The sequence below is a fragment of the Lagenorhynchus albirostris genome, chromosome 2 (assembly GCF_949774975.1).
Source record: "Lagenorhynchus albirostris chromosome 2, mLagAlb1.1, whole genome shotgun sequence".
NCBI lineage: Eukaryota > Metazoa > Chordata > Mammalia > Artiodactyla > Delphinidae > Lagenorhynchus > Lagenorhynchus albirostris.
In genome coordinates this window covers 129,397,842-129,410,768 of record NC_083096.1, presented here as the reverse complement: position 1 = coordinate 129,410,768, position 12,927 = coordinate 129,397,842, and the positions used below count along the sequence as shown (strand labels likewise).

General features: G+C 39.3%; 2 protein-coding genes across 3 annotated transcripts in view; one reads left to right on the top strand and one right to left on the bottom strand.

The window, feature by feature from the left end:
• The window catches only part of PDE4B (phosphodiesterase 4B), a 486,031-nt gene that overhangs the window by 398,922 nt on the left and 74,182 nt on the right, over positions 1-12,927 (top strand). The gene's annotated exons all lie outside the window — the stretch shown is intronic.
• Positions 10,268-11,948, bottom strand: LOC132514715 (dihydrolipoyl dehydrogenase, mitochondrial-like). The gene is given in 2 exon segments (XM_060139828.1): positions 10,268-11,215; positions 11,217-11,948. Coding segments are annotated over 2 exon segments (1,230 nt in total). The 5' UTR covers positions 11,693-11,948; the 3' UTR covers positions 10,268-10,461.

Sequence of the window (12,927 nt, the reverse complement as noted above, 5' to 3'; positions counted from 1 at the left end):
AGCAAATAACTTGTCTTTGCCTCAGTTTCCCACACTATCAAGTAAGGATAATATTGTAAAACTTCCTACCTCTTAGGTTTGTTGTGAGGATTAAATGAATGAACATCTGTATAGTCCTTAGACGAGGGCCTGGCACATAGTGTGTGCTATAAAAATATTTGTTAAATAAAAATAAATAAATAAAATATAAATAGAAAATGGGTTTGCATGGGAATTAATGAGTGTTGATGTTGTAAAATGCTTAACATAACCTGGTTCAAATGATGCTGAATAAACGTTAGTTCAAAGAACTTCATATTTGATCCTCATTTCCTAAGCCAGTGCCTGGCTCATTAAAAAATGCACAAAATGGAATATAATTATTAAGAGAGTGCTATTAAGTTTTCTGAGGATCACGAGGACCTTGTGGGCTAGCAATACGGGGAGGGGTTTCATCAAGGACAGGGAATTAAAGTTGGCTCTTGGTTAGGAATTAAATAGTCAGGGTTAAGGAGTTCACGGAGGAGGCATATAATCTGCATAAACTGGAGGGAGGAAAAATCCAATCACAGTCACAAGATGCTCCATCATCAACAGGACTTGGCACCACTTTCTGGAAGAATAATTTGTTGTGGTCCAGCTTTTTAAGTGAGTTTGGCCAAAACTCTGCTTCAATTCTTCTAGCGTTTCAACTGCTCAAATTAAGACTTTGATGACTGCTTATTTATTCACTCATTTTTTGAGCAAGTATTTTGTAGATTCCACTAAGTATCAGGCATTTTATTAGGGAGTGGTGAATAAAATAGAAATGGACCTTACCTCTTTGGGACCAGGAGGGAGATACAGACTATGAACTGAAAAGTAAACAAATTCTGATAAGTGCTTTGAAGTATATTAAGAGGGCACAGAGGTAGAAAATAATGGAAAGGAAGGGGAGGTTGTTTAGATGAGAAAATATCTCTCCAAGCAGGTGACATTTCACCTGAAGCCAGAAAGCTAAGAAGAAAAAAGGGGAGACTATTTCAGGCAGGGAAATGGAATGTTCAAAGATCTTGAGCTTGGTGTATTTAAGAAAGAAGGCCAGTGTGGCTGGAGCAGGGTGACCTGGGGGAAACAGATAGAAAATGGGGTTGGAGATGGGCAGGGGTTTAATCTTGTGGGGACTTGTAAGGGATAGTAAGGAGTTAAGACTATATTAAAGCGAACTGGAAAGGCACCAAAAAGTAGAAGGGAAAATGTTACGTAACTTCTTAAAACTCACTCAGGCATCAATGTAGATAGTAAGTTGGGTTGGAAAGAAAAGAGGAAGTGAGAGGAACATTGAAGCAGTCTAGGTAAAGAGGTGATGTTTGCTTAGTCCTGGATGGTAGAGAGGCAGGGATAGAAAGAAATGGACAGATTTGCCATATATTTTGGAGATGGGATAGACAAGGCTTGCTAATGGATTAGATGGGGAGAGGTAAAAATAGAAACACTAAGAGAAAGAAAAGCGTCAAGAATGAATTTCAGGCTTCTGGCTCGAGCCACTGTATGGTGTTGTTGCCATTGACTAAAATGGGTAAGATTAGAGGAGGAAATTGTGGAAGGTGGGGTGGGAAAGAAGTCAAGAGTTTGGTTTTAGCTGCTAATTTTGAGTGTTGTGATGCATCCTTGAGTAGATGTCAGGTCAGCATAGGAAAGGTTAGGCTAGAGATGCATATTTGGAGTCTTCAGCATATAAATTGTGAATAAATCCATGGGCTTGAATGAGAGTGTAGAGGGAGTATACAAATCCAGGGAGAATGACGGCATTGAGATTCTGAGTAGAGAAGGAGGGGATCAGGAAGAAGACTCAGAAAGAATGATCCGAGAGGTACGAGGAAACCATGGAGAACATGGTATCACAGAGCCTGAGTGAGGAGAGTATTTTGAGAAGGAGACAGCCATCAGCTGTGTTGAAGTAGGTTGAGAATAGAAAAGTGACCACTGGTTCTGACAACACAGAAGTCATTGATGATCCTGACAAGAGTAGATTTATGGGACTTATAAGGTTAGAAGCCAGATTCACAGTGGGTTGAACACTTGAGGATGGTAAAGCATATTTGTATGTTGCTGAAAAAAATTCAGAGACAAGGAGAGGTTACTGGTGGAAAGAGAAAGGAAATAATCAAGGGAACAATCCTAGAGCAGGTAAAGGGTAGTGAGATCCAGAAAGTAGGTTGAGGGCTTGCCTTTTGACCGGAGCAGGGACACCTCTTCAGGTGAAAGAGGAGGAGATAACTTTAGGCACAGGAAATAATCACCATCCTTATAGCTAATATTTATTGAGTTTATTATGTGCCAGGTAATGTTCTAAGTAATTTTCATTTATTAACTCATTTAATCCTCATAACAATCTTTTGAGATACGTTCTTACACATACTCAGTTAAAACTTAGAGAGTTCTTTCTCATCTGATAGTTTAAATTGTGGAGTGGAAGGCAGATGGGAGGTTTGAGAAGGGAAAAGGTAGGACATAGTGTCACAGAAAGTAAGTACTCATTGACTTCCCCCAATGAATAAACACCCCCAATGAACTAATAAGTAAGTACTGACTTCCAGGCAGTATTGGGTTTCATTTGAGATTTGAAATCATCAATAAAAAGTGAATCTGGGACTTCCCTGGTGGTCCAGTGGTTGAGAATCCTTCAGGCAATGCAGGGGACTCCGGTTGGATCCCTGTTCGGGGAACTAAGATCCTACATGCCGTGGGGCAACTAAGCCTGCAAGCCACAACTAGAGAGCCCGCGTGCCGCAACTACAGAGCCAACGCACTCTGGAGCCCTCGCACCAGAACTAGAGAGAAGCCCATGCACCGCAACGAAGCGAAGAGCCCACGCACCACAACAAAAGATCCTGCATGCCGCAACTAAGACCTGATGCAGCTAAAAAATAAAATAAATAAATATATATATATTTTTTTTAAAGTGAATGTAACACAAAATCCAAGTGGGTCTTTACAGCACTCAGCAGTCATACTTCAGTGGCCTGACTTAATTGATGCTTAATTTAGAAGCAGGGGTAATTTCCAATGCCAGAAGTAATAAAATATACTAGAATCCCCTACTAGCATCCTAGCCCTTAATAAATGTTCATGAAGCTGCTTTGGAAATTTGGCCACAAGGAACCCTTCCCCTACCCCACTACCACTCTTGCCCCTGCTCAGAGGGAGGAACCATGGCCTCCATGAGAGAATGATATATAGAATGAACTACCACAGCCCACCAGGATGATGGCAGACAGGCACTGGCTGATTTTGACTCTTATACTTAAAAGGAGTCCAAGCTGGATGCTCTGTCCCCCTGTACCTCACAGCTTGCCAGGTTTCCATCAGCAACAAGGGCACCTCCTTTACCTGAGAAATCGCCATTAGCTCTCCCCATTGCCAAACTCTCGTGAGTGCAGAAGAGGTACACAGTCTTTACTTGACACAGAAAGCTTTTGATTGACAACAAGCAGTAAGAGCTAAGATTTACTGAGCACTTACTCTATATCAGGATCGGGGCAAAGTGCTTTTTTACTATACACTGTGTCCCTTAATCTTTAAAACAACACAGTGAGGTATGTATTGTTATAATATCTGTATTACAGATAAGAAAAATGAGCTTTAAAGAGATTAAGTAATTTTTTTAATATCAGGAAGCTATCAAGTGAAGAAGCCATGAGTTGATTCCGGAAAGCCTGACTCCAGGATCTAGGCTCTTTTAACAAGTACATTATAACAGCAAATCAGTGAGCAGCTTGCCAGATCAAACTACTGTGCATATTCATGTTATCATACACTGCCACCATTCTATAAATTTTATTCAGAAAACACATGAATTTTGTTTTCATCTATGTTGAGACCGGTTTCTACTCTCCCGTGCTCTCAAAATGAGGGATTAATTCATTGGGGGTGTTTATAGAATTGATGGCTTTTATTCAAATGTCCCTCTTTTCATAGCAACCAGCCTATTAAAGAGAAGGGTTTATGGTTGTTGGTTTTTGCAAGCCTGGTGACCTACGTTAATATAATTTTCCCTGAAGTCAAATGTGTTGATACATGTGACACAGCATAAGCTGAGTTCTGTGGGCTCTAAGGACTGGCAATGACCTGATCTTTTCTCACCACATACTTATGAATTGAGAATTGTCCTTTACAAAAAATTCCCTGATAATTGAGGTCAATTTGAAAATTTTAGTCTCAGCATCTGGGCATCTTAACTGTCCAGGTTATTTGCGGATATACTAATAATATGCTATCATTACAATAATGATAAAAGCCAACAACAGGTCAAATGCTTACTCTGTGCCAGCTAAGGGCTTTATGTGCCCTTTTCATGTATAACAAATTCTTAGCGACTATCATTAACCCTATTTTGAAGATAAAGAAAATGAAATGGAGAGGGGTTAAGTAACTAGCCCAAGGTCACATAGCTACTAAAAGGGAAAATGAGAATTGAGAATTTAGAGCTTTTGAAGGCCAAGTCATCATTTGGAGACAGAAAGCCACGGAAACAAATCAAAGCTTCACTACTTAGCAGTTTGAAAGATAAAGTTTACAAAACTGATTTTGCAAGGATGGCAGAACAATCCACATAAAGCATCAAGTACGTACCTGCCAACTAGTAGATGCTCATTGAATGGTAGCTATGGTTATTAAATGGAATGAGCTGGAAAGTTGAATAAGTATTCCATAATTTTGATTTAATTGGTGAACGTACGTATTTCAAATACCTGACCCATATCAAATATGCTCTTCTCTCCTTATTGTTTTAAGTGTCCAAATTACTCAGGTAATCAACCCACGCCCCCCTTCCTTCTACCTTTTTGGATGTGATCTGTGCCCAAGACTCCCTCAGACACACTAATTCTACATAATTTGAAAAGTAACATAAATATTTCTGTTGTCCTTCTGTTCTTTCTAAGTAAATTTGAATGAATTCAAGATATTTTTCCAATGGCTTTAGGTATAGATGTTTGCAATGGACCAGAGCTCCCTGGGGGTAAGATGAAAAACACCCAGCTGGAGTATCCTGGTGACCCAGTAGCCCAGACCTGCCATAATAACCTATTTGGGGATGCCATGGTAATCTGGTCTGTGGCATTTGGCCGAGTGGTTCCAATTGTGACATATGATGATTCAAGTTTACTCATGTACACACCAGAACTTCACAAAATGACCTTTTTTGAGGTCTTTGAGGTTAGGGAGGGAGCAGGGAGGAGCACCGAGGCGCTCTAAACAAAGCAGCTTTGTTTTTACACCACTTGTTTGGACAAATGTCCCCTCATGTGCAGCAGCTATTTGCTGCTGGGCTCTTGGCAGAATGACTAAAATGGGACAGAAATTAAGGACACATCCTGAAGTCCCCTGGAAAATCACCCTCTCCGGCAAATGTTACCCTTGGGATGGTAACTCAATGGATGATTTCTTGTCACTCACTTCCTTACTCACTTTTTTCCTTTATGGGCATTTTCAAGGTGGTTGACATGGCTACTTCTTAGGCATCTGCTATGCATATCCTGTACCAGGTCCATGGAGGATGGAGCATGGGGAAAAACCATTTATCATCTTTGGGATTCATTCTCCTGGTCTGTAAAATGGAGAATTAGACTACCTTAGTGATTCCCAAGTTTTATACATATTTAATAAAGCATATTCAATTTTTCATTTAAAAAAGAGAAGAAAAATATCTTCAGAAACCACAGAAAATAAAGCTTCACAAACTCTTCTTAGCCAATACGGATATAAAAAGCACAGAATCCCAACAAAAGGGCCATCTGAATCTACATAAGGGCAAGGTATGTGGTCTTTTATGTTTTTAACCTTATAAAACCGGTAGGAAAAAAAAAAAAACAACTGGTTGAGAAACTCTGGACCAGATAATCTCTAAGGTTGTTTTCAAGTTCAAGAAATCTATGGTTGTACAAAATTGCCTCCCAAAAACAATTGGTGTTTTTATAGCTCAAAGAAGAGAGATGTATTCTTAGAGAAGGATAAATCGTCAGGGCTTGAGAGAGAGTCAGTCATTTCCAACACTGACTTCTGATTGTTGATTCATAAACAAATGTGTGTGCTGACCCACAAAACACAAGTTCTGATTAATTCTACTGATATTGGCCAGCAATCTAATTAATTTAGACCTGAAGTGAATTTTTGACTTGAATTATCAATCTCTAATATCTTACTAGCCTAAATTAACCAGATAATTTAATGAAGAAGTATTTATTAAACTACTTCGGTTAACTTTCTCTTTAACTCTTTTTGTTTTTTGAGGGTTAAATTATAAAACTTTATTTTCATTACAGTTTAAATTCAGATCCCAAGCTTCCCATCTTTCTGTCGCACTTTTGATCTCTCCCTAATACCGTCTGTGCATATGCAATTCCTCCCATCTTCTTAAGAGCTGTTCAAATGCCAGTCCCACAAAAAGGTTTCCTCTTCTTCCACCCTCACTTCCTTGCAGGTGAAAAGAATTTCTCATGTTGTCAATTTCCCCAGCACTTGATATTGTGGGATCTCTTTAACTCATGTGCTTTACAAACAAATGGGTAATACATTTAAAAGAAAGAAACAGTAACATCTTAAGTTCTTTTTTTTTAAAGCTGTATTTTATACGGATTTTCTTTGCATGTGAACTTTTTTATTAATTCAGAATGATGAGACAAAAGAGGAGAGAAAAAAGATTAGACATTGTAAAGGAAAAATCAAAGAGCAGAGAAACTGGCAAGAAATTGAATTAGAAGAGAAAGTGAGGAATAAAATCCAAAAAAGTTTTTTAGGGAAAATCCCTGTGTAAAGGAAAAGAATCCAAAGATACAACACATGTGCTTCATGACTCAAAGGTATTGGCTTTGTACCTGGGTGATTCATTTGGTGGAAAACATAGCTGGGTCAGAGAACTTTTTGCTGGCCCCAAACTTTATTGGAGTCATTTGAAGCTTCATTTTGTGTGTGTATTTTTTCTCACTTCTTCAAAGGAAATATTAATTGCTTTTCAGAAATAGCCCTGGTCATTGGAGTTTATCTGTTTGAGCACTTGAGATTTAGAATTAGATCATGGACTTTGGAGTATGGAAAGTATTTAAGAAACTGGGACAGATTTGTTCCAAGCGACCTCTCTTTGTCTCCTGACAGGAATAGATAGATAGTAGGTCCTGCAAGGGAGCCCCGTTGAATAGGTCCAAAGGGGACAATCTGCCCCTTGGAAAAGATAGACTGGACCAGTGGTTTAGAACTTTTTGGACCATGACTCGCAGTAAGACATAAAGTTTACATCAAGACTGAGTCCCCACATATGCATGTGTTTTATAAAACAATATCTTACTACATGTGTTATACCTGATGTTTTCTATTCTAGTCTAGTCTTTTGTTGTTTAAATAAATACTGACCAAGACCCATTAAATAGATTTCATAACTTATTATTGGATTTCTACATATGTTCCCCAGTTTCTTTCCTGTCTGCAACACCTTCCCCCAGACACACACACATTGCTCAAATACAGTACAGCCCATTTTCAGAAGCATCGCTCTCACTCCACCCCACATGTCAAAATACTTGCAGTTTCTTGAGCACCATGCTCTCTTTCACTTCCCTGCACGTGTCATTCTCTGTCTCTACTCAAAGCACTTTAGAGCTTTCTCACTCCACCTCCCTTTTCTGCACCAAGCTAACTCCATCTGGTTAAGACTCAACCCAAGGCTCAAAAGTCCTTCCCCTCAGGCTGTGTTGACCTGTTTTCTGCTCTCTCCCAAGCATCCTGGAGACATCCTTGTCTTTATCTCAGCCTCATCTTGCTATGTTACGGTGATCCATTTATATGCTTTTCTTTCCCACTAGACTCCCTGAAAGCAAAGGCTATGTCTTATATCCCCAGGAACTGGTCTACGGTTTGACACATACCTGGTTCATAAATTTTGGACGAATGAGAGCCTGCCTGTTGGTCGGCACATAGTACTGAGTTGCTGCCTCCTTGGTAAGTTGTAGTCTGTTTACCACAAACGAGAAATGAGTATTCTTTAGTGGAAAATATGCACCTGAGTTGCAGTAGATGTGCTGACCCTCAGAATCTTTTTTCTGTTGCTCATAAGATATAGTGTAGCAAAGCAGGTGGAAAACTCAGGCTTTGGAGCTGCACAGAACTGGATTTGAATTTTGGCCCATTGGTTACAAGCTCTGTGACCTTAAGCAAGTTACTCAATTTTTTAAAATCTCAGTTCCCTCATCTGCAATAATGACCTTCTATGGCTGTTGTTAGGATTGTGTAGATGTTAAATAATGGGATATAAGCTCCGTGAGGGCAGGAATTTTTGTCACTTTAGTACCTTGTCATGGACTTAGAAAAATGGCTGGCACATATTTGTTGCATAGGTGAATATTTTGCTGCTCTCAATAGGCCCTCAGTAATTCAAAGCAGCTCTTATTCCTGTGAATATCTTATCAAGTTTTGCACAGGATTCCTTGGAATATGCATGATGTGCATGATAATTCCTTATAACTTCTTTGGTCAGAAGTTAGGCTCCTACCTGTGAGAGGACACTTTCATACCCTGACATTCAACGATTCAAGATGCAGGTAGAAACATTTGTCTTCCTGAAGAATGTTGTATTTCATGCTGTTAGTCTAGAATGAAGTTTAGTCATTGCAAGGTTGGTTGATTTTGTAGAGGTCCTTCAGTTCTGTTTTTGAGTTGCCATGTATGGGCGTTTGATTCTTTCTTCTTCTCTTGTCTCTTTTCTTGTTAGACATCCATGAGCCATATCGTCATTCACTACGTATTAGATAGACTCACACAGATTCTGATTCAGGGTCTTGGGAAACATGACTGAATTTCTCACTGTTCCTAAAGTTGTTTCATTCTTTTCCTCTGCAGAGATCTTGTGTAAGATCCATAAGGATGGAAAATCCATTATTGCCTAATGTCCTTACTGTTTCCCATTTCATGAATAGAGGTTTGTATTCCTAAGTTTCATTTTGAGCCTTTCCTATTTTCAGTACTTTCCTGAGTATCTTGTGCCAAATAATGAAAGTATCGTTTTAAGCTTTTTTGAATTTCATTAGCTCACGGACATCTCTCAATACTACATTTCTACCAGAAAGACAAAACAAAGAAATTTTAAGAAGCAATTCTCAAAGTCTTCCACAAAACAGGACAAATAAAATGATGGTATTGCTTCATTTAAAAAATCCACATCAAAATGTTCTAACCTTAACTTTCTCATGCCAAAAGCCACTTCATTGTAGTATTTACTGAAGAATCTTTTAAATAGTAGGGTTAAATGATCCAGATTATTAGTCCATTATGGTTGTTTACCTTGTATTTCACATGGTAATAACAGGGTTGTCCTACTCTTTTATATGTAAAAGTCTGCCAAAAACTATTTTACTCATTTGTTAGTGAATTTAGGTGTGAATTCCAAAGTGTGCTCCTTATCATAAATTCCTCAGATATATAATAACAGAGTGTATACAAAAAAAGAATGGTAAATCCTATGACACTATATTAATTTAATATCTTAAGTCCATCAATGGAACAATATACTAGTATACTTTTGTTCTCACACTGACTTCTGTTTTCAAACTTAAGATTACCCCTAAGTTACTATAGTCATATCAGACTAGGTGGGGCTCTTCATTACATTTTTGAAAGTAGGAGGAGGAATATATTTGGGGGAAAATAGGACATATTTTGGTAGGTGGAATTAAGAGAAGGGGAAGCTTGCCTGACTAACTAATACGTTTCACTTAGTTGGTTCAGTGTTGGAGGACAGGTAGACCACAGAAGGGCAGAGCTTTCTGGAGAAAAGAGGAGGGTTAACATTTATGGAATGCCTACTACGTGCTAGGTGTTTCACAGTCTTTTACATCCTCACACAGAAACTCTGGAGAAGATTATTGCATTAAATTAAAGATATGCTGCCCTTAACAAAAATTCAGTCATCTGTCCAAAGTCCTACAACTCCTAGGGGGCAGGGTTCAGATTCGAACCCAAGCTTTCACAACTTGTGTTCTTTCCACTAACAGCACGGTCTTAGGATACTCCAGGTAAACCTGTATGTGTCCAGTCAGGTGAATGTTGCACTTGACATCTTTTAAATTTCCACTTTACAAACATTTCTTGACAAACTGAGGGAGAAGTTCCACACAATGGAACTGAGATATCATCTCCGCTTTCTACCCCTGAATGGTTCCTCTGAGGGCATCACTGCAGCCTTTTACATGGATATGAAAACATTTAGTAGAGTGGAAAATATTGTGTTCATGGTAGCCAAAAGTTCCTATAGCACTTTTTTCTTACATCAGTTCATTTTATACCTGTTTAACATATTCTAATGACTGTTTCCAATGTGAAAACCAAGTTTAAAATAACTTGATCACCTTGTTTCAAACACAGCTGTTCACATACCATACTCCAGCTCCATCCATGTAAGTAAATCCTCTATAAAAGCTCCCAGGAAATTTCAGAAAAATATAATCTTCTAATTTAAAAGTTGGTCGATTTGCCAAATGATGCAGCCAGGTTTGCTTCTCTAAAAGCTTCTGATAAGGTCGGATGTGCATGACAGACTCTAGCTATATCTTCACAGGATGCTCCATATTCCAGTGCAAGAGCAGCTCCATTTATCATTTCACCAGTACCTGGTCCTAGAATATGTGCTCCCAATACTCTGTCTGTTGATTTCTGCCCAAGTATCTTCACCATACCATCTGTGTCAGCGTTTGTCTTAGCTCTGCTGTTAGCAGCAAATGGGAATTTCCCAACTTTGTACTCAATACCCTCTTCTTTCAACTGCTCTTCTGATTTGCCAACCCAAGCAACTTCAGGGTGTGTGTAAATCACCGATGGTACACAATTGTAGTCAATGCGCACAGCGCCACCAGCCATCCCTTCTACACAGATAAAGCCTTCATCCTCTGCTTTGTGAGCCAGCATTGGACCAGCAACCACATCACCGATTGCATAGATATTTGGAATTTTAGTTTGGAATCTGGTATTTATTGGAATTCTACCTCTAGGATCCAGCTCAATTCCAAGCTCCTCTAGTCCCAAATTCTTAGTAAAGGGTCGTCAACCAATGCAAACCACGAGTACATCACAAGTGATAACTTCAGCTTTATCACCAGAAGCAGCTTCAATAGAAACATCAATTTTTCCATCTGACTTCTTAGTAGCACCAGTAAATTTGGTATTCAATTTAAATTTAAATCCTTGTTTTTGAAGGATGCGTTGAAAGTTTAGATATCTCCATATCAATTCCAATTCCACCAACATGACCCCAAAACTCAACTGCTGTCACGTCTGCACCAAGTCTTTGCCAAACTGAGCCCAATTCTACACCTATTACTCCTGCACCAATGACAACCATCTTTTCTGGAACTTTTTTTAAAGACAAAGCACCTGTAGATGACACTACTGTATGTTCATCAATTGTAATTCCAGGAAAAGGAGTGACTTTTGAACCTGTGACTATAAGAATGTTCTTTGTATCAATAACTTGAGTGCTGCCATCGGCTTTCATAGCGGTGACCTGATTTTTCCCAGTTATCTTTCCATATCCATTTACATGAGCAACCTTATTCTGTTTGAATAAGTGGGCAATTCCACCCGTTAAAGCTTTTACTGCATTACTCTTCTGCTCCATCATCTTCACTAAATTCAAGCGAACTTCAGACATTTCAATTCCTCTAAATGCAAAATCTTTTCCATGGGCCATATGGTAACAATGAGAGTTATTCAATAAAGCCTTAGAAGGAATACAACCAACGTTCAAACATGTTCCACCGAGTGTTTCATTTTTCTCAACGCAGACTACCTTGAAGCCTAACTGGGCAGCTTTAATAGCAGCAACATATCCTCCAGGACCAGAACCTATCACTGTTACATCAGCATCAATTGGTTAATCTGCATAAGTTCTCAGTGGCACTGCAGAAACTCCTTGCAGACCATGAGATATTCGACTGAAATGGCCTCTCTTATATTCCTCAGTCAGAAGTCCAAAAATCAGCTTCACGGGGCTAAAAACGTGGTGTCATCAGGGAGGGTTCCTTCTTGAGACTCTAGTGGACACTCCAGTTCCTTGCCTTTGCCACCTTCTAGAGGCTGCCCACATTCCTTGACTCGTGGCTCTCTCCTCCCATCTTCAACGCCGGCAATGTTGTGTCATCACGGCTTCTCCTCTGACTCTCCCTATAGTACTTTTTAATAATAATAAAGTTGATTGCAGAATGGAAATATTACAAGGCAAAGTGACATGCTATAATATAAACTCCTAATGATATGAATATTAAAATGCAATCAAATGCATATTGAGGACATTTTCTCTATTGCACAAACACAGGCATCCAGAGTGATGTCTTCTCTCTACTGTTCTTGCTTTTATCTTTAGCCATGTGAGAAGACTTTCAAGGGTCCTATTTCATTTCTCAGAGTGACAGGCTCATCCTACAACAAGCAGAGTGACTGGCCAAAGCTAACGGCTTCCTTGAATAAATTCATTTTCTGGTGATTTGGGTTCCCCTCTTCACAAGACTTCCTGAGATACTGATCATGGAAGGGAATATTATCTCTTTAGTTCTGGGCACTTAGTCAGCACTCAGACCACATTCCTGGCTGCAGCCTGGAACATCACTTCTGGCTGGACTCACTTCTCCTTGCCCACTGAGATCAGCCAATTCACTGCACTTTATTGATTGTGAGCTGCTGATTTATCTAGTCTCCTCGTTTCACGTGTGAGGGACAGAGATTTGGAATGACTTCCCTCTGCTCACATAGCTGATGATAGAATGTGGGCTGGAATCCACATTTGACTCCCAGTCCAGAGCTCTTTCCACTCCCCAGTCCCTCACTTATTAATACATTCATCAAATATGTGTTAGATGCCTACATGCGTGTAAGGAGCTGTGACTTAAGACACAGATCCTGCACTCAAGGCCTTTACCCTTCTCTATG